The sequence below is a fragment of the Canis lupus genome, chromosome 6 (genome assembly GCF_003254725.2).
Source record: "Canis lupus dingo isolate Sandy chromosome 6, ASM325472v2, whole genome shotgun sequence".
Classification (NCBI taxonomy): Eukaryota; Metazoa; Chordata; class Mammalia; order Carnivora; family Canidae; genus Canis; species Canis lupus.
The window spans coordinates 27,949,073-27,976,101 of NC_064248.1; the positions used below are offsets into that span (position 1 = coordinate 27,949,073).

Below are 27,029 nucleotides of genomic sequence, written 5' to 3' on the forward strand. Positions count from 1 at the left end.
CCACAAGAGAATATTTAAAAATAAGAAGCATGTATCTTGTCTTGTGGCTTTTTCTTGTGTTTGTTGTTAACTATCTAGTCAGATTGAAAATGTTGTTTTGAATGGGTAATACATGCAAATATTAAATAGTATGTCAGGATACTCCAATTTTTTCCTTTCATCCCTATTCTTTTTTTTTTTTTTTAATTTATTCATGAGAGACGCCGAGAGAGAGGCAGAGACACAGGCAGAGGGAGAAGCAGGTTCCCTGCAGGGAGCCTGATGTGGGACTCGATCCCAGGACTCTGGGATCACACCCTGAGTCAAAAGCAGACACTCAACCACTGAGCCACCCAGGCATCCCTCATCCCCATTCCATTCCCTTCCATAGAGAAACTGTGAGGACCTTTCTTACATAGGCTTCCAGAAATATTTCATGGTGGCTGATATTTCACAGGCAAATATATGTATATTTATTTGTATTCATATAAATGTACTCTTTTTAATGGTAGCATGCCATAATTTTTAAGCTGGTCCCCCACTGATGGATATTTAGGTTGTTTATAGTCTTTCTTTCCCTTAAATATCAAAGCTGCAGTAAATTGCATTCTTCCTGGACTGTCTTTGCGAAAGATGTCCTGAACGCCATGACGTTGCACTATAACCTGGTAAAGAATGTACATCTCCCCATCATTTTTTAAAAAAGATTTTATTTTATTTTATTTTATTCTTATCCTGAAGTTACGGATCCGGCTTATGGACTTCCCTTCCCTACATTGTTCCAACAATTAATCTACAATGTTCCAACTGATTTTATTTATCTAAAAGAGAGACGGAGGGAGAGAAAGAGAACACAAGCAGGGAGATGATCAGAGGGAGAAGCAGACTCCCCCCTACTGAGGGTAGAGCCCGACGTGGGGCTCGATCCCAGGACCCTGAGATCATGACCTGAGCCAAAGGTGGACGCTTAGCCAGCTGAGCCCCCCCGGGTGCTCCTCTCCATCGTTTCATACGTGGGGAAGAAGAGGCTCAGGTGTTCAGCCACTCACATGAATCCCACAGGTAATTAGGGGCAAAGTTAAGGCTCTGCCCTGGGCCGCGCTGCTGAAACCCTGTGTGCCTTCCACCTTCCCCAACCACTGATTCTCATTTCTGCCGGAGGAGGCAGCCGAGGGAGCAGTCTCCTGCCCAGGGCTCTCTGGCTGACCATATAAAGTGTCAGGGAAAAACTGGAGTCACTTCCTAATACGGTCACAAGAGGGAAAGCCTGGGCCTGTGGCTGGGGCCCACTGGTGGCATGGGGACCCTGGGATCCTGGCTGCGACACAGGAGGCGGGGGCTATTGAGAGCTCTGAACTGGACCAGCTGGAGAGGAGCTTGTGGGGCACAGGGAGGCAGAGACATCACCAACTGCAGGGGGGCTGGGTCTGCTGAGGTCAACCGGGGTTAAACGACAGAGCTCAAGGCTCCAGATTCTGAAGGACGGCCACCCTGCGTGGGGCGTGCTGCTGCCTGCCCAGCCCTTCCTGACTTGGGTCCTTGTGCCCTGGAAAGATTTGCCAAACTGAACAGAGATTCAGATTCTCCTGAAAGCTCGGATTAAGTGCTCGCTGGGGGCTCAGCCCCGGGAGCTGTCCTAGGCCAACAGGAGGAAAGCGCTCCTTCCTCAGAGGCTGGTGATGGGATTGGGAGAGCCACGCATTCCTCCTTCCTTCTGTTTGTTGTATTCAGCAAGTACTTACTGAGTGTCTGCCTTGTGCCCGGCCCCATGCTGGGCTGGAGATACTGTGGTGCGCAGCTTGCGGCCCAGGAGGTGACATTTAGGATGAGCCCTGAAAGGGGAGATGGAAATGGCTCTGGGGAGGCTGAGGGGGGACCCATTCCAGGTCATGCAAAGGTTCCAAGGTGGCAAGGTTTTTGTCATCATGAAATAGAGGGAGCGTGGTATGGTCACTAACATTTATTGAGCACCTGCTATCTACTGGGCCCTCTGTTAAGTGCTTCGCCTGCATTATCTCACAGCAAGCCTGTAAAGGATCTCTTACGACACACCTTCATGTTGCAGTTGAGAAAAACAGGCTCAGAGAGGTCAAGAGACTTGCCCAGGGTCACACAGCCAGGAAGTAGCAGGATGAGGTTCAAACCAAGTCCTCAGTACCCGATTCTGTACCCTTAACCACAGCCCTTTACTGCCTCCAGGCCAAAGGCTTGGTGAGAGGGTAGTTTGGGCCATAAATGACCCCCACGTTCTAACAAGGGTGTGGCGGTTGGCAGTGGGCATGGCCCAGAAAGATCTGGAGGTGGAGTTAAGACCCGCAGGAGAGGTGGGAGTGGGTTGATCTTCATCCAGACGGCTGACGGTTGATCGGTTGATCAGGCACTTACTCCGTGGGAGGCCCCGGGCCAGGGACCAGGGCACAGATGAACCGGACAGTGGAGCCCCTGCCCTAGGACAGCATTGCCACCAGCGCAGCAAACATCTGCTGAGCACCTGCTGTGTGCTGGCCCGGGGCGAAGCCCCAGGTCACAGAGATGAGGGCTTTGCGGCCCCTGCTCCAGGGAAGCTTTAGTAATTAACCTACCCCTCAGGCACTTATGGAGCAAGCATTTAGTGAGCACCTACTGTATGCAGGCCCGAAGAGGAGGAAGAGGGTGCTCCCGCCCCCAGGGCACTTGCACTGGTGTTAATGGGATGGCGGGAGGGGGCTGGATGATCTGATGAGGGAGGGGCCCACAGCGGACCAGTCAGGCCCAGTGCAGGTCCTGGCCTCTGCCTCCCTCTGCAGGAGCCTCACCCTTCACCCTCGCTCGCTCGTCTTCATGATCCAGAAACACCAAACTGCCTGCAGCTCACCCATGTGCCCCTCGCCCTGCTGCCTTCCATGCCTTTGCTACCTCCCAAGCACCTTCCTGTCCGTGAAGATTAGGGGCAGGGAGCACCCCCACCCAACTGGAAGTTTCCCTGACCGCCCCCCAATGTGGATTAGGGCCCGCTCTCCCTTCCTCCCCCATTTCCCTGGGCTCTGTCCTTGTTCTTTTGACATTATTTTTAAATGTCCTCATCCCTTCTCTGATCTGTGGGTTCTTTGAGGGCAGGGGCTACCACTGATGTATTTATCTCCAGCATCTAGCACAGACCCAGTATACAGTAGGTGCTCAGTAAGTGGCTGATGACATTTAGACAGGCCCTATGTTGACCTCACTCCTGCCTTTTTAGGCGAATGGTGAGAACCAGAGAGATTATGCCCTCCTTCCCCCACCAATCCTGTACCTTTTGAAGACTACTGTCCCCCTGCCACCCAGGGCCATCACATACCATTGTCCCCTAGCAGGCCAAGCCCTGGAGGGACCCTCCTCCTCCCATCACCTGCAGCCGTTGGCTGAAATCCCTCTGAGGGCAGGACCTTGTGTTTTTTTGTCATCTTTAAACCTGGCCTCTGCCTCCCTCTGCAGAGCCTTGCGGCACGGTGTTGAGGATATACACGCTGAATGAATGAGGGAGTGAGTGAATTAATGATGCCTTGTTCTTCTGTCTATAGGACGAGCAGAAGTCGGACAGCCTCCTGGGCAGTGCTCAGGCCTGGGAGCAGGCCGAGCTGGGCTTGGCTGCCAGGGTCTCGCTTTGTGACCTTGGTCAGGCTGCCCACCCTCTCTGGTGTGTGCTTTGGCCTGCGTGTCCCCCCGAGATGGGCCATCTGCTCCTCCTCTGGCCCCTTCTAGGGGGAATTGGAGGGAGGGCCTGCTTCACGGCTAGGAGAGCCTCCGGCAGCCCTGATTGTGTCTTTTGGGGAAAAAAACCAGTTCCTGTCGGACAGGATGGAGCCTGTCCACTGAGCTGTGACCTCAGCCCAGGGGAAAATCTGATGTCTAGGAGAGGACAGCGATACCAATGATAGCGCCTCACTCGTGTGTGCACACGCATGGGGGTGGGGGGGGTGTTGCTCAGGGCCTTCACGCCCCTTTCCCTCTTCTGATTATTTCCAGATGCTCCTGTGCACTTACTTGGTGGGGGCAGGACAACTTTTTTTTTTTTTTTAATTATGGTAAAATCCATATAACCTAGAACTCACCACTTTAGCCAGTTTTAAGGATACATTTCCGAGGCAGTTAGCACCACCACGGTGTTGTACGATTATCAGCCTTTTCTAGCCTGTACATTTTTATCACCCCAAAAGGGAAACTCCGTAGACCTTAGCGGTCATCTCACTCTCCTCAGTCCCTGGAAACCAGATCTGTTCTGGTCCCTGTGATTGGCCTGTCCTGGGCATTTCTTGGCAATGGAATCCTAAACCATGCGACCTTTTGTGGCTGGCTGCTTCCATGTCGGGGTGTGTCTGTGCCGTAGTGCGTGGCAGGACCATTCCTTCCTAAGGACAGCTGTGCCAGTCCCTTCTTTTTACAGATCAGGGGGTGCTTTGTTAACAGTCCAGGATGTGTGAGCTCTGGGGGGTTCTGAGTTTCCTGCCAGCTGTGTGACCTGGTGACAACCTCACCAAACCTGTTTTCTCATCTGCCACGTGGGCAGCAGGGAAATCGCAGAGGGACTGTCACAGGGTAGATAAGAAGACTCGGTGAACAGATAGGTGCCCACGCAGTGCTTAGAGCTCGGTGCCTGGCACACAGTAAGCACTCAGTAGGTGGAAGCTGCTACCCGAGCCCGAGAGGCTCTGGGCGGTGAGGGGCAGCAGCACGCAGGAGAGGGGCCGGGGTCCGAACCCCGACTGTCAGAAAGCACGCAGCTGTGAGATAGAACAGAGGGGCTCAGGGCGCCTGGGTGGCTCTGTGGTTGAGCAACTGCCTTTGGCTCAGGGTGTGATCCCAGGGTTACGGGATCGAGTCCCACATCGGGCTCCCCACAGGGAGCCTGCTTCTCCCTCTGCCTCTCTCTGTGTGTCTCTCATGAATAAATAAATCTTAAAAAAAAAAAAAAGAACATGGGGGTGTCCAGAGACCCAATTGTTGGCCCTCGCTCCTCTTCACCCATACCCGGCCTGTCAGTGATGCCATGGCCTTCCCATTAGCACTCTGAGCCTCAGTTTCTCCATCTCTGGAATGGCAATGTGAATGCATCTAGCAGTTTCGCCGTGAGGCTGCAGGGAGAAAACGCACCCAGAGGTGCTCAGTGGATATGAAATGCGGGTGGTGGTGGGCGTCGCTGCGTGGGGCCCCCGAGGACTGGGTGGCTGGGCTCCCCCACACCTACCTAGTGCTGGAAGTAAGCTTGGGTTCTCTGTTTGGCAGACGTACTCCGGCCTCTTCTGCGTGGTGGTCAACCCCTACAAGCAGCTGCCCATCTACTCGGAGAAGATCGTGGAGATGTACAAGGGCAAGAAGCGGCACGAGATGCCGCCGCACATCTACGCCATCGCCGACACGGCCTACCGGAGCATGCTGCAGGGTGAGCGCGGGCTGCACGGGCGCTGCAGGGCCTCTGTCCCCGCCCCGGGATTGCCTGGGCCCCCAGCCTGCTGTCCCCGCCAGGAGTGCGGAGGCGGGCAGGCCGCGTGGGTCCCAGGAGCCTTGTGACTGAAAAAGGGAAAAAGGCAGCTGAACGTCTGGGTGCACGGCCGGGAGGGCGAGGGCGGGCACACGGCCTGGGCAAATGCGGGGGGTGCCCGCCAGCCGGCTCCGCACTTGCAGCCAGCTGTGGCTCACCCCCGGGTGCTGCCAGAGGTCTTCTCCTCTCTGGCTTCAGTTTCTCCGGCTGTAAAAAGGGAGTGTTAGGGTCCTCTTGCAGCAGGTGGAGATTCTCATGGAGGCTTGTCCAGACTGAAGATCTTCACCTATTACCTCCGTGTTTGTGCATTATTATCACTATTACTGTGATCAATGAGCTCCTTTTTTTTTTTTAAAGATTTTATTTATTTATTCATGAGAGACACACAGAGAGAGACAGAGACACAGGCAGAGGGAGATGCAGGCTCCATGCAGGGAGCCTGATGTGGGACTCGATCCTGGGACTCCGGGATCATGCCCTGTGCCGAAGGCCGGTGCTAAACTGCTGAGCCACCCAGAGATCCCCTATTAATGAGCTTTTAATGGAGGGAAAATATACATACAGTAGAGGACGTAAAGTGCACAAATTTAGTGTCCAGATTTAAACTAATTTTGGTGTATGTCTTCATATGCCACTGCTCAGATCAAGATGTGAAATCTTTCCAGAAAGTTCCTTCACACCTCTTCCCAGTCAATACCTCCCCTATACCCCCCAGAAGTAACGGCTATTCTGACTTCCATCACCACCAGTTTTGCCTGTTCTTAAACTTCATAAAAATGATGTCCTTATGTTACTTAATATTTTTCTCATCAGTTTTCTCCCCCACAATCTAGTTCAAATGGAACAAAAAACAGCAGTATATTAGATTTAGTTAAAAGCCTGGATTCTAAAACAGGGGTGCCTGTGTTTAAATCCCAGCTCTGGGGGCACCTGATCCCAGGACCCCGGGATCACACCCTGAGCCAAAGGCAGACGCGCAACCACTGAGCCACCCACGTGTCCCTCTGAGTTGTGAGCTTTATCTGTTCAACAGCCTTGGTCCTCCCTCAGTGAATCCTTTTGCCTGAAAACAGTTGAGCCCTTGCATTTCTCCTCATGTGTTTTGGATGCATTGTATAAAGGGCAGCACCCATCCCAGTGTCATTGACCTTTGAGGAAGAGTAAGAGGATTTTCTTTCCTGTAAATGGATCTGGTCTTGAGACACAGGAGTTCTCCCATCCTTACATTGGGAGAGGGCAACAGAAAAGGGCTTGGGCTGTCCTAAAGCTGTGTATAATTATTATGTGATTATGAGGTGTGAATAATCCTGAGGTTGTGAACCAGCAGCTGGTAGGCTGCATCCAGCGTTGAGATAAGTTTGGCTTGGTCCACACAGAGTTTTAAGGTACTTGAAGTATCTTAAAAAGTCATCAGCTTTTTAAAATTTGGAAATTATACATAAAATGTGTGTGTCTTTTTCTAGGGGCATGAGTTTCCCAGTGTCCCAGTCCTTACCTGGCTTGGTGCACTCATTTATATTAACTACCTGGCCCTACCTCTGAGGGTGTGCTGAGTCAGGAATTGAGAGCTCCGTTCTGGAGATCCCCTGAGGGTAGGGATCCAGGTGTGCCTAAGAGATACCCCCAAGGTAGAAGGGCTGAGTAGAAGTGCCCCCAGATTATTGACAGAGTTAGCCAAACCCCACCAGTATGGCCTAAACTGCAGACATGGGGCAGCCATTACCTTCAAAGGCGAGCAGATGGAGCCTTGCAGAAGGGGCTGTGGAGATGGAATCTCAGGTTGTGAAGGATGGCTCCTGGAGTTAGGGATGTGTCTTTGTTTAAATAAATAAATAAACTTTGTGTGCTGCCTTGATGGAAAAGTTTGCAGGGATGGTTCACACACCTTTTTAAAGAAGCTAAACATCACCAAGTTAGAGTGTTCATGTCATTTGGGGTGCTTTTAAGTTGTACAAAAATATAACACACCATATGGCAACTACTTAAAGTGGCTCTAATTAGGAGCCACTTCATAGGAGTTTGTTATTTCACATAATAAGAAGTGTGCAGGTTGATGGGTTAGTTAATTCAACAGCTCAAAAACAGACTTTTGGGGGGATTTTCTTGGCTTCTTCCTCATGATCATAGGATGGCAGCCATAGCTCCAGATACCACATCCTCGTGCGACAATATCCAAAAGCACGAAGGAAGCAAAAAGTTAGGTTCTTTCCCTCTGTCTCTTTTTTATCAGGGAGAAAAACCTTTTCCAGAAACTCCTCAGAAGACATCCCCTTACATCTCATTGGCTAAAACTTGGTCGCATGCCAACCTCTAAACTCTGGTTTAGATGGTTACAAAGAGGACTGGGACATTAGTGACTGTTTGTAATTATGTCTCCTTGACTAAACCTTTGGTCACATGCCAACCTTTAAGCCACTCATTGGCAAAGAGGACTGAGACCTTCATAATTGGTTTAGACTATTCCTGGTTCTTCCTTTGGAGCCGAGGGAACTCCCACAAGCACATTTTCTCTGAATACCAGAAAAATGAAATTCTGTTAGCAAAGGAGAAGGGGGGAGTGACAGGTAAGCACTGCCACAGTGCTCTTAAAATACGCATGTGTGACTTTAAAAAAACCTTTAATATTTAATATTCATCCTAGAAAAATTAAAACATTTATTTAAGCTACGGAGAACATATCAGCACCCACGATTTTGTCACCCAGAGATCACCACCATTTACACTTGGGTACGTAGCCTTTCATGTGATAACTGAGCTGAACATCTGGAAGTGAAGGAATTTTTGATTGTCTGAAAATAATTGATTCCAGAAAAAAAAAAAATCACTTAAAACAGGGACCAAATTTTCACTGGAAGGGGGTGGGGGAAAGGGTTTGTCTAGGCTGGGGAAATGACATTGCAAATTGTCAGTCTATTTTATCTACATTTAATAGGAGTTTGGTTATAAATGCAACTAGATGCTAGTTCTTAGATTGAGTATAAAATTAAGGGATTTTTTTGTTGTTGTTGCTTTTATTTCAGACAGAATCAAATGAGATAACACAACATTCTTCATACCATGTTTGATTCCTGCAGCAGGAGCTAAGGAAAATAATTTTTGCAGACTTATTAGAAGGGTCACCAGTCTTCCCAAGTGTTCTTTTGTGTTTGAGGGTGCTTCATAAAACCCCCGTCGTGTTGTTGTTCATAATGATTCTGCGATATTTAGTTGTGAATTAATCTGACTTGTGTGTGTGTGTGTGTGGGGGGGTGGCCTTTCCAAGCTCATTGACTTCGTGACACCCTGCAGCTTCAAAGAAATCTGCAGTTTTGCAGAGCTGCTGCTTTGTTCTGTGTATCACGATGATGGTGGGTGTTGCTCCCCAATAATCGGCAAGAGAGAGCTGCTGAGTTGGTGGGCAGTGTTGTGCAGGCTGAAGAAGGATGCCTCAGTGGGGTCTGATTTCCTAAGCAGTTGACTCAGTGAAGGATATTTTTGTGTTGTGGTCCTGTTGCTTTCCTAGACAACCCCTCCACTGCGGGGCGTTGTGACACTAGATGAGGAGGAGGATCCCCAGTGTTAATATATTGTCTCCCCTCTAGGCTCTGGGCTATAACACAAAATCACATTGTGAAATAGTATGGGCAGCCCTGGTGGCTCAGCGGTTTTAGTGCCGCCTTCAGCCCAGGGCATGATCCTGGAGATCTGGGATCGAGTCCCACGTCGGGCTCCCTGCGTGGGGCCTGTTTCTTCCTCTGCCTGTGTCTCTGCCTCTCTCTCTTTGCGTCTCTCATGAGTAAATAAATAAAATCTTTAAAAAAAAAAAATTTCTTTAAAAAAAAAAAACATTGACACGTTGTAACAGTGACAAGGGTGAGCACACCCATCCATAAAAGATCAACTTTATTTTGTTTCAATTTTTTTTAATTTAGTGTCAATATTAACAGCTGCTACATATGGGTTCATTTTGGCAATACCTCGTACTTTCCAGAAAACTTACTAATGATAAATTCCCATGAAACAAATCATGGGGGTAAGGGGGAAATGCAAGCTTGGGAAAAATAACTTTTTCTCTATAAAGTGGAAGTTTGTTTTTTGCGGAGGAAGGCGTAGGCCCAGTTTGTGACCCTGTTGATGAAGATCGCGATCCCACGGTGTAAGGCCACTCTGCTGGGACCCACATTGAGCTTTCGTTGTAAAGGGAGCAGCCCTTTAAGCTTCCTCCCTAAATCCTTTTGTAGAACAAGATGGGTTGTGAAGAGATGGGGTTGGGGAGGGATGGATAACACCCACGCTGAATGTAGAATATAGAATGCAATGTTTGCATGTGTTACATGAACCCCTAAATTCCCAAGGACCCATACGCTGCATAGGAGCCAGACTCTGTCCTCGTCTGTCCAGCATCTGCCCGGCACATGGTAGCTGCTCAGTTAATATGTGTTGATGAATGAATAAATGTACTTAATCACTAATTCTTCCCCAAACTCTCCTTTTTAAACATGTTGATCTCCTTTTACTACGTCTAGATATGTGTTGACGATGCTACTTATACCTCGTCCTCGAGGGTGATTACTACTGGAGCCTTCCAACCTGCCCTGGCTACCCTCTATGACAGGTAGCCGACATCTGGGACCTTCCTTATCATGCTTGGACTTGACTTCAGCCCTCTCTTGGTGGATTCCTTGTTTCTGGGTTTCCATGTCTTCCTCTTCCTTGATTTACCCTCTTGCTTACACCTGGAGCACCTTTTCTAGTACCTTCTCAAGTAAGGCTGTAGATGAGACAGATTGGGATCCTGCATATCTCAACTGAAGACTTGATGATTCCCTGAATATGTAAGGGCCCATTCAGCCCAGTTAAAATTTTAAGCAACAGATACTTTTCTTTCAGAATTTTTAAGGCATGCCTTTATAGCCTTCTAGCTTGCTTCGTTTCCGAGAAGATAAAAGCCAATAGGATTAAAAAATCTTTTTTTTTTTTTTTTTGCCAATCTGATTCTTAATCTCTTGTGTGTGACCAATTTTTTTTTCTTCTCCTCTGGAAGCGTTTAGAGCTCTCTTTATCCCTGTGTTCATGATGATGGGATTTGTCACGGGTCTGCTTTCACCCACTGAGCTAGAGGCTTCGTGGATGCTCTTAATCTATAAACTCCTGGCGTTAAATTCTGGGAAATTTTTGTGAATTACTTCCTTGATGATTTATTTCTCTCTGTGTTCTCTATTCTGCTTTTCTAGAAGTCTTCTCATGTCCAGAATTGAACTGTTCCCTTTTTCATCTCCTTCTCTTCTTCTTTTTTTCTGGGCTGTCACCTCCTAGTGATTTATTTCAACTTCTGTCTGATGTATTAGTAGCTTTCTTCAGACGTCTGCTGATTCTTCGCTGTCTGTTCATCTGGGATGATCCAGTGCAACGTTGCCGGGTGCTCAACAGGCTTTGCAGGAGGAGCTTGCTGGTGATGAGCTTGGCTATAGTTTGGTTAGAGCTGGGCCATCGCACTGGGGCACTTCTGATAGATCTTTCCATCTTTTCTTGTCCTTGGGCTGATTAGCTTTTTCAGGGAAGATTCATGCAATCTTCTTCCTGGAGGGTAAAGATCTGTCTACCGTCATTTTGAGGGTCTAGTCCAGAGGCTAAGCATTTCAAACTGTGAAATGAAACTTGCAGATTATCCTTTCAGTACAGTCCCTGGTGCCCCTCACCCCTCCAGGAATTTTATTCTTCAGAAAATAAAATCTGCCTCCTGCTATGGGCCATGGCAAGGGCAGTCACTTGTATCTTGCTGATCTAGCACCTTCTCAAACAGACTTGCAGGCAATCCTTGTATTTGCATGTGTCCTCCTTTGCCCTGTCTTCATGAGCCCCCTGCTGCCGCCAGTTACTGAGGGGACAGGGGGTTCTGTGATGAAATCGGGTCGCTTCTAGCTTTCCCCACTGCCAGCTTAGACTTCTTTCCTGGGCCTGTCCTCACTCATCCCATTTTCTGGCTTCCAAGACTTCATTACTCTTCATTCTTTTCCAGTTCATTTCAACTGGTTCATGTGTGCTTGAAAAATCCCTTTACTGGAATTTTACTCAGGTTAGGGGAGGAAGGAGCAGTAGCTGTGTGTGCCCAACCCACTATTCCTCAATGGAAATTCCCTCAAACCTTCTTTTCAAAGAAGTGATTATCACAATAGTGGATTTTCCCCCAAAATCACAATAGTGGATTTCCCCCCAAAACGTATTATAAGTCATCTCTACATCCAACGTGGTGCTCGAACTCACAATCCCGAGATCAAGAGTCAAATACGCTCTACCTACTGAGCCAGCCAGGAGCCCCAGTGATAATGGATTTTTAATATGTGCCTCCTCTGTGCTCAGGGATTTACAGGAATATTTCCAGTAATCCTAACCCCCAAACTGCAAGGCAGACAAGATCAGATTAAGATCTTTAGAATTAAGCCTTGGGGCGCCTGGGTAAATCAGTCAGTTAAGCGTCTGCCTTCAGCTCCGGTCATGATCCTAGGGTCCTGGACTCAAGCCCCACATCAGGCTCCCTGCTCAGCAGGGAGTCTGCTTCTCCCTCTCCCTCTGTTCCTCCCTCCCCCCAGCTTGTGCTCTCTCTCTCTCTCAAATAAAAAAATCTTTTTAAAAAAATAAGTAAAATAAAATTAAGCCTTGAAACTATTATAGTGTCCACATGGGTAATCCAGAATAAAAACAATACTAAATTATAAAGTCAGGAGGGCCAACAACGTTTTTATTCTTCCCCATCACATTTCCGTTGCTATTTTTAAAAAATATTTTATTTATTTATTCATGAGAGACACACAGAGAGAGGCAGAGACACAGGCAGAGGGAGAAGCAGGCTCCCCTCAGGGAGCCCAATGCAGGACTCGATCCAAGGACCCTGGGATCACGACCTGAGCCAAAGGCAGACTCTCAACCACTGAGCCACCCAGGTGCCCCCCCCCCATTGCTGGTTTTTATAAAACAGCAAATACCAAATCCTTTCAAAAGTTTTCATCAACTTCTCCTCCCTTCATCTCTGAGGTGTGCAGTGTGCACGTGGGCCTGTGTTTATACGACTTGTGCACACATCCAACCCTGGAGGCAGGTGCAATTATTAGCCTCATTTTAGAGCCTAGGAAACTGAGGCTTGGGGAGGTGAAGAACTTGCCAAAGGTCCCGCGAGTGTCAGAGCTGGATTTGAACTTGGCTTATCTGCTGCCCACGCCTAAGGCTTGCCGGTCGGTGGGTGGCCCTAGCTGCTGCATTGAGCCCCTGACGGTCCCCAGGGAAGGTGGTTTGCTCCTGGAAATGTCTCTCATCTTACCTGTCTGGTGTGTGGCAGGCTCAGCCCTGGCAAAGTGACCGCTAGGTGATCGGGGTAAATTAATAGGGTGTTAAGTGGGGAAAGCACCACTATTGAGGCTTTCCTGATAAGCCACTTCGGATCTCCTGCCTCCCCTGCCCGGGTGAGGTGGGGGGCCTGGGGGAAGGGTGTGAAAGGCACATAGGATTGATTTCCTTCTGATGTGTTGAGTGGAGCCCTCAGGATTTGTTACCCTGTGCAAGATAGCAGCTGGGAGTGTTTCATCCTCATGTAGTTAGCACCAAGGGCCACTCTCAGGGGATTAAAAAAGAAAGCACAGCCGGTGGGCCTCTATCAGCTGGGGGCTCTTGGCTGAACCCTCTTCAAACTGAAGGGAAATCTGGGAGATGGCATGATCTAACCTCTAAGCTCTCTGCTTTGCAAGTTCTCACACTCAGTGGCATCCCTCTCTCTGGGGTCAGCAGGCCCTAGGGTGCTGCAGGCCTGGGGGCTCTTCAGGCTCCCCCCCCTCCCCAGAGGCTGCTCTGGAAGCTTGGCAGGGAGAGGGATGACACCGATGTCCCTCTGGCTGACCGCTCTGGAAAGCCTGCAGGGCTCGGCCCTCTCCGGCACCATGCAGGACCGTACCCAGCGGCAGAGCCTGCCCACTGGACAGACGGATGAAACCGACACTCAGGGTACCAAGCAAGTTGGCCCTAGAGCCCGGTGTCCCACCTGGAGGTGTCACCCTCTGCTGCCCTTGAAGCATTTATCTTCCCTCCAAGGCTGGTAGTGTGGTAGTGGGGTGCTGTTACCCTCATTTCACAGACCAGGAAACCGAGGCCCCAGGAGGCTGAGGGGCAGCAGGCTTAGCCCTTCTCGCTTGAAAGCGCTGAACCTGGCCCGATACCCTGTGCCCTCGGGACAGAATCACTGCTGTCCAGAATCACTTCTCTCGAACTCTCCATTTCGGATGACATTGATGACGGCCCTGGCAACGATCAGAGCAGGTGCTGAGGGCCTCAACGTGCAGGGGCAATTTTAAGCTTTGTGCACCCAGTCTTCACTGCTTTCATGTCCTTGAAAGGTGTGGATTTTGGTCCCTGTGTTCCTCGTAAGGACAGTGTCTTGCCTCAGAGGTGGAGCCTGGCAGTCATTCCAGGTGGCTTTGCTCCAGAGACCGTGCTCCTTTGACAATGTGGCCCCGGAGAGCGGGGACCAGATGCATGGTTGGAGATTTTGCAGCGGCTCTTGGCTCTGCATCTGGCCTGGTGGCAGGGAGGACAGACGGTGGCTCCGTCTGCCCGGCTCGGTCCTCGCTGAGGCCCTGGGACGTGTAGATCGGCTCTCTGAGCTATCATGAGAGGTTCACGTTCTTTGCCAGGAAATGAGGAAGGGGAAAGGATCATCTGATTCTGATGAGCCTTTTATGGACCGCCTGTGGTGTCTTACTCGAAGGGGTGAGAGCTCGGGAGAATTCTTTTTTTTTCCTTTTTTTTTTTTTTTTTTTTAACAAGCAGTAAGTATTGAGTTGAAGAAGCAGGCATGCTTAGGGGGCTTGGGAAGCTCTGGCTGGTGCCTGTTGTTCCCTCGGTGTTCTGCTGACCTCAAAGAGAATCTGTCTCCCTGTTCCCCTTTTGATTCAACAGTGTTGAGACCCCACTGTGGGCTGTGGGATGGTGAGGAGGGGCACCATCTACTCGGCGGGGATGAGGCGAGGGAAAAGGTGGGGATTAATCACATCATCCCCACAAATACATGTGCTATGGAAGGGAGTTCCAGGGAGCTGTCAGCTGGACCCTGGGGCCTGTCATATTCTGGGAGGGCAGGCGAGGCGACACATGGGCATAACAAGGAGGTGACTCTGGGATCCATAGACTGGTTGGGGCTGGAGCAGAGAGAAGGAGGGAGAGTGGGGCCGGGGGAGCTGAGGCCCAAGAGACCACCATGAAAATATTGGTTTTTCCCTGACCCCATCCATCAACTGGCCAGGTCTGCCGTTAAAGATGCCAGTGCTCTGTGTGGGTTTGGGTTCCTGCTGGGGTCCAGCACAAACCCTCAGAGGTATCTCTTCCCACGCAGAATCTCTTCCTAGCAGCTCTGCTGGAGGAGAAGGTGGGAGAGGAAGTCCAGAGGAAGAGAAGGATCCTGACCTGCAGAGTGTATAGTGGGTTAGGGCATGGGCTCTGGAGCTGGGTTCAAATCCCCGTTCTGCAATGCACCCACTTCTTTGTGTCCGGTTTGCTTTTGTCCTGTGAGGCTAATAATTGGGCCTGTTCTAATTGTGGCAAGGGTTAATTTGGACAGTGCATGGGGAACACGCTGCCTGTTCACAGCAAGTGCAGCAGGTGTTAGCTGTCGTCTGGAACCTTCTGGCCTCCGCCTTCATGGGTGGAGGTGACCCTACAGGGACCCAGGCTTGGCCACCTCCCCCTCGCTGGGTCCCCTAGCAGCCTGGCATGGGAAGGAAGAGAAGCAGCGAGCCTGGGTCTGTTCTTAGTCCCAGCTTGGTTTTCTCCTTTTATGGTCAGCCTGCAGGCCTCTGGCTCCCTAGCCGTAAACCACGAGCTTGTGTTTGGGATCGGGCCGAAATAGCTGGTCTGTGGGGAGCTGGGCGTCCCCTGAGAGTCTTCGGGCCCGCTTCGGGGGAGGGACCACCGGAGTCCTTTATCTCTTCGGAAAGCTCACCGGCAGACTTGCATGTCCAAGGCCAGACCCCAAGTCTGGGGAGAAGGAGGAGAGAGAGGGGCATGTGTAGGGGTGAGTGTGAGGTAAGGAGAGCCCCAGGGCTCCGGGCTGGGTGAGGCTGGAATGCCAGCTCCAGCTCTGCACACCTCGGCTCCTGGACTGTGTCCTCTCTGTCTGTGGGACCCTCTGTGTCCCAGACCCTCTGCTTGAGAGGCATCCTGCTTCGTGGATTCCTACACAATCTTCTCCAGGCAGCTCAGTATCACTTCAGCTGCCAAGACTTAAACCATCCCTCTCTCAGGCAGCAGCAAATACCCGTCCTAGGAATTGCTCACTCCTTCTGGTCATTGCTTTGCCCATCTGACTCCCACACTGCCTTGTAAGCCTCTCGAAAGCAGACTTCCAGAGGTCTTCATGAATTTCACGTTTCTAGGGGCTGGCACATGGTAGGGGGTCAGAACTTGTTTGCTGAGTGAGTATGTGACCGCAGATGGAAGTGTTCACCATTGCTTCTGTCTCGGTTGCCTTGAGAGAAGAAGAGATGCCAATGAGGAAGCATTTCCCCGGTACCTACTATGTGTCAGGCACTGTTCCTGGCACCTGAGAACAGGCACAGCCCTTGACCTTCAGCATATCAGGGCTGGGAGGGGAAGCATTGAAAGCAGTTTTGTAACTTGTGAAAAACAAATAGCTCTGTGTGAAGTTTAAGGAGTCCGGGCTCTCGAGTCAGACATGGTATAAGCTTAGCATCGTTTTTTAAAAAAGTTTTATTGTGGGGGCGCCGAGGTGGCTCAGTCAGGTAAGCATCTGCCTTGGGCTCAGGTCATGATCTTAGGGTCCTGGGATTGAGCTCTGAGTCAGGCTCCCTGCTCAGTGGGGAGCCTGCTTCTCCCTCTGCCTATGCCCCTCCCCCTGCCTGTGCACTCTCTCTCTCTCCATCAAATAGATGAATAAAATCTTTTAAAAAGTTTTATGATATGATTTATATACCACAAATTAATCCATTTATTATTTTTTAAATATTTATTTATTTATTTATTCATGAGAGACACAGAGAGAGGCAGAGGGAGAGAAGCAGGCCCCATGCAAGGAGCTCAATGTGGGACTCGATCCCAGGACCCCTGGATCGCGCCCTGAGCCGAAGGCAGATGCTCAACCACTGAGCCACCCAGGTGTCCCAGATTAATCCATCTAAAGTATACAATTCCCTGGTCATTTGTGAATTTACAGGAGTATGCAGTCATCAGCACAATCTAATTTTATATTTCTCTCACCCTCCCCCAGCCAAAAAATTGCGTGCCCGTCGGTAGTCACTTCCCTGTCCTACCTACAGTTCCCAGGCGATTGCTTGTCTACTTGGTCTCTTTAGATTTGTCTACTTTGGACACTTCCTATCAAGTGGAATGAATGCTACCAGATGTGGCCCTCCCTGAGCAGAATGGCTTCATGTTGTAGCAAGTGTCAGTGCTTTATTTCTTCTTTATGGCAGGAGTAATACTCCACTCTATGGATGTACCCCATTTTGTCTATCCCCTTAGCAGCTGATGGATTTCTTTTTATTGTTTCTACTTATGAGCTATTATCAATAATGTAAAGTAGTGTAATTTTTACAAAGTTGGAAAAGAAAGACCCTGCCTGTCCTATCATGGATAAATCACCGGTTATTTTTCCAGATAATCTGTACCCTTTCCTGCTACAAAATATTGAGGTGAAACAATGATCGTAATGAGATTAAGTGCTATGATGGAGGGAACCTTTGGCCAGGGCCACCACTAAGTGACATGGTGTCTTTGTAAAAATAGAGAAAGGCACTCTTTTCTCAAGACACTTTTCCTCCACCTGTTAGAAGATTGTCTTAATAAATGTACAAATCTATAATGACCCATGTGAATGGTTCCCTCTAGAGTTACGCAGTGTACGACCTGTACCACTGTCCATGGTAGCCCCAGAGGGGGCATGCAGTAGAAGGGCCTCCAATTTAGCTCTAGGGAGGTATAGAGTCAGAGAAAAATCATAGAGGAGGTGACTGTCAAGATGCCGTTTCAAGAATGGATTGGGATGGGGCACCTGGGTGGCTCAGTAGGGTGATCATCTGACTATTGGTTTTGGCTCAGGTCATGATCTCAGGGTCATGAGACCAAGCCCTGTGTCCAGCTCCATGCTCAGCAGGGGGTCTGCTTGAGATTCTCTCCCTTTCCCTCTGCCTTCCCTCCTCCCCCCACTGCTCATGCTTGCTTTCTCTTGTTCTCTTTCAAATAAATAAATCTTTAAAAAAAATAGTGGATTGGGGTATATACCCTAAAGAATTGAAAATGAATTCTCAAATAAAAACTTGTACTTGAATGTTCAGAGTAGCACTATCCACAGTAGCTGAAAGATAAGAAACAACCCAAATGCCCATCGTTGGACGAATGGACACACAAAATATGGTATATCCATGTAATGGAATATTACCAAGCCATAGAAAGGAAGGAAGTTCGGACACATGTCAATAACAGGGAGGAATTGTGCAAACATCATGCTAAGTGAAACAAGGCAGACACAAAAGGCTACATTCTGTACAATTGGATTTATGGGAAATGTCTGGAATAGGTAAATCTGTAGAGAAGAAAGCAGATTGGGGGTTAACGGAGTGGGGAATGAAGAGTGACCGGTGAATGGGCAGTTGAGAATGTTCCGGAACTAGATGTGCCCTAGGCACACCATGCACAGTGCACAACGCTGTGAACATACAACACACTGCCCAAGTGTTGGCTTTGACTTGGTTACTTTTGTGTTAGGCGAATTTCACCTCCAGGGGGATAAGGAGGAGGAGGAAAATGGGTCAGGCAGGGCCAGGGTGCTGTGGGCAGGAGCGGCAGCGTGCAAAGTTCGGGCGGGGCGGGGGGTACCCTGCTTCCCACATCCAGACGACTCTTGCTCCCTCGGGTCAGATGGAAGGTGCGGGTCAGCCCGCGGTGCCCACGCCAGGCCTCCCTGCGCCCCGTGGCCGGCGCCGTCAGCTTCCCACGCCTGCGGGCCGTGTGTTTCCAATGGGAATGTCCCCGGCCTGAGGTCCCCGATGGCCCCCTGCTGCCTCTCCTGGGGACCTCCTGTGAGGAAAGGCCCCAGGACCAGTGCCTGACCCTATAAATTTCCTGTGCTCTGGGCCAGGCTTCCCAAGGCTGCTGGGGGAAGCCTGACCCCCCTCTCTCTGGAGCAGATGGATCAGGAGAGCCTGTCTGTCTGTCAGTCTCAAAATCATTCCTGAAAATAGTGGAGGTTGTCTGGGCCAGCCCCCAGGGGCAGGGTGCCCTCTGCTTGGTTCTGATCACAGGGTGATCTGTTTTTTTTTTTTTTTTAAGATTTTATTTATTTATTTGAAAGAGAGAGAGAGAGAATGAGTAGGGTGAGAGGCAGAGGCAGAAGCAGACTCCCCGCTGAGCAAGGAGCCCAGTGCAGGGCTCGGACCCAAGGCCCTGGGATCATGACCTGAGCCGATGGCAGGCACGGAACCGACTGAGCCACCCAGGTGCCCCCTGACTGTTTTTAATGAGTTTCTTATTTTGCTCTGCTCCTGAGTGGGTTTCTCCTTCTGGGTGGAAGTTAGAGACCCACACATCCACATTCCCTGATGCCAGGACGAGGAGCCAGGTTGTACCTATGCCAGGCGCCTCCCTCTGCAGATGCCCCATGGACAGGAGAGGTGCCCCTGACTTCAGTCTCTCTCTACAATGCACTGGGGACATTTAAGTTTTTTCCTCTGTTTTAATCTCAGCAGGAGGTGCCACCTGTGCATGAGTGTGGGTTGCCCGAGGAAGGAAAAACAGCCTGCCCCTGCTAGCTGTGAGACTGTGCTCATTTTCTAGGGCTGCTGTACAAACTGCTATGGACTTGGTGGCCGGAGAAATGGGATTTGTTTTCTCTGACCGCTCTGGAGGCCCAAAGTCAAGGCATTGGCAGGGCTGGCTCCTTCTGGAGGCTCTAAGGAAGAATCTGGGTTGTGTCTCTCTCCTGGCTTTGGGTGGTGGCTGGCTCCTTGGCATTCCTCAGCTTGTAGACACATCCCTCCCGTCTCTCCTCCTCCTTCACACGGCCTTCTCCCTGTCTCTCTCTCTCTCTTTTTTTAAAAGATTTTATTTACTTATTCATGATAGAGAGAGAGAGAGAGAGAGAGAGAGAGGCAGAGGGAGAAGCAGGCTCCACACAGGGAGCCCGACGTGGGACTCGATCCCAGGTCTCCAGGATCACACCCTGGGCCAAAGGCAGGCATTAAACTGCTGAGCCACCCAGGGATCCCCTCTCCCTGTGTCTCTAATCTCACCATCCTTTCTCTTAATAATAAGAGCTCTGGTCATTGATTTAGATCCTACCCTAAGTCCCAGGATCATCTCATCTGGAGATCTTTCATTATACCTGTAACACCCTGATTTTAAATAAGGTCACCTTCTGAGTTTCAGAGCAGACATATCTCCTGGGGTGGGGGGGGGCAGTGACCTGGGGCGGGGGTGCACAATGACCTGAGGCGGGTCACCTTCCTTCTGCACTCTGTTTTCCTCATCTGTAAAATGGGGGTGAAGCCAGGGCTCACCTCTGGGGCTGCCATGGGGATTAAATGGGTTACGTAGCACCGAAGGAGCTCAGCACAGGTGTGAGGGGCAGTGAGCACTCCGGAGGGGCACTTACTGGAGGCATTGTGGGTAGTGGTGGCTGTTTCCCTTCTCTGTGTCCTAAGCTTCGGAGTTATAGTGGTTTCCTCAAGAGCAGTAAAGAGTATTGTTTGCATTGGCCAATTTTCGGCGAGATGAGGGGATGGCAATGCATGCCCATAGCACAAACGTGAACAGGTTAGAAGCAGATGGTGTGAAAGTAGGTGTCCCACCTGTTCTGATTCTCAGGAACCCTCTCCTCAGGGCCAGCCACTGCGGGCCGTGTCAAGTTGGTGGCTTCACTGTATAGCCAATGCGTATATAGGTACTTGAGGGTGTGTGTGCATATATACGTGTATGTGTGTGCGTGCATGTATAGCGATATACCTCTTTTTATTTATTTCTTTAGAGAGAGCACGGGCAAGTGGGGTGGAGAGGGAATCTCAAGCTGAGCTTATGACCCTGGGATCAGGACTTGAGCCTAAATCAAGAGTCAGATACTTAACCGACTGATCCACCCAGATGCGCCCCTATGTTGGACTTTTAAAGAAACTTCCAGGGGTACCTGGGTGGCTCAGTGGTCAAGTGCCTTTGGCTCAAGGCGTGATCCTGGAGTCTTGGGATCAAGTCCCACATCGGGCTCCCCGCATGAAGCCTGCTTCTCCCTCTGCCTATGTCTCTGCCTCTCTCTTTCTGTGTCTCTCATGAATAAATAAATAAAACCTTTTTTAAAAAAAGGAAATCCTAGGTTTTCAAACCCAAACTGTCCACTACCCTACATTCCAGGTGCAGAAACCGAGGCATAGAGGGGTTAAGACTATCCACCCAAGGCCACAGAGCTGAGAAGTGGCTGAGTGGGACCCCGGTCTGTTCTGTCTGGCAGATTGGGATCCCGGGTCCCCACCCCACCCACCCCTGGAGCTGGAGGCGCTGGGATGCCCACGGCCTTCCAAACTAGCCAGGCCCCAGCATCTTTCTGGGGCTGCCTCCAGGACGTGGGGGTAGGGAGGAGTATCTAAAAGAGCCCTGCTGTCCTCTTGGCTCTGCCCTGGGCAATGAGTCCAGTTGGCCCGTCACCCCCTTTGGTGGGACAGGTGTGCAGAAGCTTTGGATGGGGGTGCTGGTGGGGAGGCATATCCAGACCCTCAGCTTGGAGCTACTTCTAATTCACGACCTTTTTTCTTTCTGTTTGCAGATCGAGAGGACCAGTCCATTCTGTGCACGTAAGTGGAGCCTCTGGTATTTTTTTTTTTTTCCTCCTGTTTTTCTATGGTCGAGATGCAACCTACTAAAGAGAAAAGGTCCCTGAGGGCGAGGCCTTTGCCTACCGTTGCTGATGCCTCGCTTGTATCTGGCGTGGAGTAGATGCACGCTCAACGTTTGCTGAACGGAAGTCCTCGTGCCAAGGTAGGCACATCCCAACTGCCAGTGGGACCTCGCGACGTCTGGCTCTGCACCATCCCCCTTTCCTAGAACTCGCATTTATTGAGCACTTACTGCATGCTCGGCCCTGAACTATTGACAGAGTTGCGCCTCTTTGCAGAACAGCTGTGTGAAGGTGGAAGGCATCTCTGTTAGTGAAGAAACCTTGGTTTGTGTTACTTGCCCTAACAGGTCACAGTGAGCAAGCACGTTTGTGCCATATTTGGTTGGCATCACTGTGTCTTCAAAGACCCAAATACGTTAGAGCTCAGTTTAGAATCATTCAGGGAATCTTCTATACTCAGGAACATCCCTCCTGTCATAGGCAGGATAATGCCCACCCCCACCCCACCCCCACCCCCCAGTGACCTCTGCATCCTAATTTCTGGAAGCTGTATGTCAGGTCACGTGGCCTGGGGGCATGAAGATTGCAGATGCTGTTAAGGTTGCTAATCAGTGGACCTTAATATACGGAGATTGTCAAGGTTATCCAGATGGCTCAGAGTCATCACAAGGCTTTTTTTTTTTTTTTAAGATTTTATTTATTTATTCATGAGAGACACAGAGAGAGAGGCAGAGACACAGGCAGAGGGAGAAGCAGGCTCCCTGTGGGGAGCCCGATGTGGGACTCAATCCCAGGACCCCAGGATTGTGACCTGGGCCAAAGACAGATGCTGAACCATTGAGCCACCCAGGTGCCCGCAGGCCTCCTACCTTGACCCCACCTTGCCTTATCCCTTCTGCTCTAGTTTGGAAGAAGAAATACTTCCCAGTAGAAGCCTACAGGATTTTTAAGATGTTTTTTGATAACATGGTCTAATATTGAGGGGACACAGATACCTCAAGAGGGCAGTGCTGTGGTTAGGAGGTGGGCCCTTGGAGGCACAGGGCTAGGTCTGCTTTCCTGCCTCACTGCATGCTGGCAGTTTGTCCTTGTGCAGGCTGGGTAAGTCTGCAAACCTCAGTGTTCTCATCTGTAGAATGGGGATATCAATTGTGACCCCACCCCTGGGGTTGTTGGGAGGACCAAAGGGGCAGTATTGAGGGGGATAACTTAGCATGGTCCCTGGCTTGTAGTAGGTGCCGCATCATTGTTGGCTGGTTGTCTGATGTAGTGGTGGTATTTTGCCGGAGTTTTGCTGAGCCTTGCTTGTGGGAGGCACCATGGTGTTCAGGAGAGAAACCCAGGCCTAGGAATCAGAATCCTGGCTGCAATAGAACCTCTACTTGCACAGATCCAAGGATCCCTGAGTTAGACCTCTGTAATTTTTAGGGCAAGATCAACAAAGTATGACCCAAGGGCCAAATCCAGCCCTTGGTCTGTTTATATAAATAAATTTTGATCAGAACACAGCCACACGCATTCATGTCTGTGTTGCTTGTGGCTGCTTTAGGGTCACTATGACTGAGGGGTGAGTATTTGCAATAGACATCACTTGTGTCCCTCAGAGGCTCAAATATTTACTCTCTAGCCCTTTACAGAAAAAGTTTGCCCACTCTCAGCTTTAGGTGAATCAATTAACTTCTCTCTACTTGCTTTTTCTCTTTTTTTCCATTCTACCATAGAAACAAAATAAATTTTTTAAATTTTCACTTAAATTGAAGTGCAAAATGCATGTGGACACATATTTTAATTTTTTTTTTGTAACTGTAAGACTAATGCAGATAAATACCCATAAGTGAATAGTAGGAAGACTTCATCCACAGTCCACTGCCAAGCTTGGCCCCAGTAAATGGTTTGGGGATTTTTAAAAAAGATTTTATTTATTTGTTTGTTTGTTTGTTTGTTTGTTTGTTTAAGAGAGAGTGAGAGCATGTGAGTAAGGGGAGAAGCAGAGGGAGAGAGAGAGGGAATCTCAAGCAGATTCCCTGCTGAGGACAGAGGTTAACATGGGGCTTGATCTCAGGACCCTGAGATCATGACCTGAGCTAAAATTAAGTGTCAGATGCTCAACAGACTGAGCCACCCAAACCACCCCTCACCCCAGTGAATCTTGATGTAGCTCTTCTTTTTTTTTTTTTCTATAGGCTGTTTTAATCATAAACATGAACTCAGTTATATGCATACTTTTTTCTCTTACTCTTTTCCATTTGACATTCCACCGACATCACGTTTCCACATTATTTACAAACGTCCCTTTTGGATGACCACTGACCCTCCAGGGAGCCAGTGAAACACCTGACCAGACCCCAGTGTGGCGCTCTGAGGTCATTTAAATTTTATCCCCAAACAAAAATATGATGATGACCAACTTTATGGGCAGAACTTCCTCTGTGATCCCTCAGCTTCTTTCTTTGGGGCCGGAAGTAGGATCGCAGAAGTAGGATCACAAAAGCCAAGGTTGTGTCTGGCCTAAGGCTCCTGATTCCAGAGCTTTTTTTTTTTTTTTTTTTTTTAAACTTGTGTTTCCCCAACCTCATTTGCCTGGCACCGTGGTTAGGGTTTTGGCCGTATGTGCATGTTATTGTTAAATTAATATTATTCTTTAAGTGGAATCGCTTAAAAAAATAGAATAGTTTTGAAATTATTTTAGATTTACCAAAAAAATTGCCGAGATAGAGTTCCCATACCCCACCTGCCAAGTTTCAGTTTCTCCTGATAGTAACATGTGACGTCACCACAACACATGTGTCATCCGAAGACACCAGCGTTGGGACATCACAGTTAATTGAACTGTAGACTGTAGGTTCACTAATTTTAACTTAAATTGAAATGTAAAAATGCATGTGAACACAGATATTTAATTTTTTTTGTATTCTGTTCCATGAGCCCATCCAGAATTGCTTCTTGTCATCATGTCTCCCTAGGCTCTCCTTGGCTATGACAGTTTCTCAGACGTTCCTTATTTTCCATGACCCAGATGGTTTTGAGGACTAACCGGGGCTTTAGCAGAACACCCCTCAAATTGGGTTTGTCTGATGTTGTTCTAGGTCACTAGACTGCAGTTATGGGTTTGGGGGAGAATTATGCAGAGGCCAGGTGACTTCTTCATGCTACCATATCAGGGGGGGTACATCAGACCCATGTGACACCCACATGACACTAAGGTGACCTGTCCCTGGTGATGTTAACCATCCTCACCTGGTCCACATTGTATCTGCTGGGTTTAGCGATCATGTCTGTGCCAATTGTTGCTGTCCTGGTCAGTTTATTTTGGGGACCTTGTGCAGCTTAAAACCATCTCAGGTACCCCTGAGTGTGGGTCCTGCTAGATTTCTGTCCCCAGATGTGGCTGCACGTTGGCTCCTGAGCGACTGCCGTTTTGACTCCAAGACAGGCCAGAGTTTCACTTTAGGGGCAGCCGGTGAGCTCGACACGTGGCTACAGAAAGCCATGTACCCTGTCTGAGCCTCAGTTTCCTTACCTGTAAAATGGGCAGCTTCACCCACCTCCCAAGGGGGTTGTGAGGCATCCCTGAGTCAATTCACGGAAAGCACTGAGCACGGTGCCGGATAGTGTCATTTCAGGCTCAGTGAACATAATTGTCACTCATCAGTTATTTTTGAAAGTGCTGCGTCACCCTTAGCCATGCTAATAAGCGAAAGCAAGGGAAACCTATGGGGTGACAGATAGGTAGCCAATCATATTCATGATAAGCCATGAACGTGACTTTCTTTTTTCTTTTAAATACTTTTAAGGCGTTTATTTATTAAAACGTTCTCTGCCAAGATATGTCCATGGTTTTCCTAATGCATTTTTAGACATGGCCAGTAGATCTACAGCTGGCTGCTTACTTGCATTTGTTGTATCCCCAGACCAGGATTTACAAGTGCAAATGCCTCGGAGAGGCTGGCAGGTAACAGAAGGGGGTGGATTAGGTCAGGGGTGACATTAGGGAGTAGCGGGGACTGTGGCAAACTGAAAAGCTCACACGCATTCGAGGGGCAGCTGCAATTGTGCCCGAGACAACTTATACTGTGGGAGAATGCTGACCCATTGTTCCTAGAGCTAACTGGGGGTTTTTGCCTCCCCCAGGAGGATCCAGAACTCTGGATTTTAGAAAACACAGCCAGTCTGCCCTTGCTTTTTCCACTCAGCAGTGGACCTTAGAGTGCGTTCTTTCTGGTCCTACAAAAACCAGCCTCCCTCTCTGTGACTGCCCAGAAATGCTGTGTTTTATAAAACTACCCTCCATGGACTGTAGCTGTGATTGTTTCCAGGCTTAAAAAATATACAGAAGTACAACATAAAAGATATATAGATATATAGATATATAGATATATATATAGATAAAAGATATATATATAATATATATATTATATACAATCAATCCTTCTTATTTCTTGATTCTGTATTTGCCAATTCACCTACTTGCTAAAATTTATTTGTAACCCCCAACTGAGACTCCGGGTGCTTTTGGGGTTCTTCGAAGACACACGCCGAGCCAGGAAAAGTTTGAGCAGCCCAACAGGGCACACCTTCCCAGCTGAGGGAACTCTCCTTTCCTGTTTCAACTCCCGAGCTATGAGCAGGGGCCCTCTGTGTGCTAGATTCAGCACCACATGGTTTGCATTTTTGTAGCTTTTTGTTCATGATTTCACCGTTAACAGTGCATCCCAAGCGTGGGGCTGAAGCGCCGTCTTCCTAAGCACGAGATGGCTAGCTGTGCCTTTCGGAGCAAATTCGTGTGCTGGATGAGCTTCTTTCAGGTGTGAGTTTTAGAGCTGTTGGCTGTGAGTTCAACGTTGACAAATCAATTATATATATGAAAGTGTCTTTAAACAGAAACACACGTTAGGCGAGATTATATAGGGAGCAGTTGGCAGAGGAGCCTTTTGAGCACCTGTGCACCAGGTGGGAGCCACACATCTCTCCAGGCTCCCAGGTAGCAACAGCGTTGCTCATCAGCATCTGACAGAGAGGAGCAGGTGAGAGTGTGCCTTGGAGATGGCTTCCTAGCTGTGTGACCCTGCACAGGTCACCTAACCTCTCTGTGCTGAGTATGGAGAGGCCCTGAGGAAGAGGAAGCAGCCGCCCTGCCCTCACCCCCAACACCCACACCAGCACCAGGTTCTGCTTCCCTTAGCACTGGCCATCAGGCCTTTCTGTGCTGATGGCTGCCGAGCGCTTGAAATGTGGCTAATGTGACAGAGAAACCGGATTGTTACTTTGTCTTCATAGCCACCTGCAGCTAGTGACTCCTGCTTTAGACACATGGTTCTGAAGTATTTGGTACCTCTGTCCACTCCTCTGGTTCTGCTCTCCCTCATTCAGGACCTGTCACCTCTTGCCTGGACAGTTGCAGTAGCCCCCTAGCTGGGCTTCCCACAGCCCTGCTCCCCTCCATGACCATGCCCCCTTCCTCCTTCCTTCCTTCCTTCCTTCCTTCCTTCCTTCCTTCCTTCCTTCCTTCCTTCCTTCCTTCCTTCCTTCCTTCCGTAGATATTTGTTGTGCGAAGTAGTATGATGGAGCAGGGTGTGGATTCCAGAGCCCAACCTCTGGGGTTTGAATCCAGCCCCATCACTGCCAGTGGCATGCTCTCAGAAACAAGTTCCTTAACTTCTCCAGGCCTGTTTCCCCATCTGTAAAATGGGCCCAAT

At 49.3% G+C, this 27,029-nt stretch overlaps 1 protein-coding gene across 4 annotated transcripts in view; it reads left to right on the plus strand.

Moving 5' to 3' along the window:
• Window positions 1-27,029, plus strand: part of MYH11 (myosin heavy chain 11) — a 115,364-nt gene that overhangs the window by 21,891 nt on the left and 66,444 nt on the right. For all 4 annotated transcript variants that reach the window (XM_025416418.3, XM_025416419.3, XM_049111358.1 and 1 more), the window contains exons 3-4: window positions 5,221-5,377; window positions 21,261-21,288. In XM_025416418.3, the coding sequence (XP_025272203.1) occupies window positions 5,221-5,377; window positions 21,261-21,288 (185 nt within the window). The remainder of the gene's footprint in view (window positions 1-5,220; window positions 5,378-21,260; window positions 21,289-27,029) is intronic.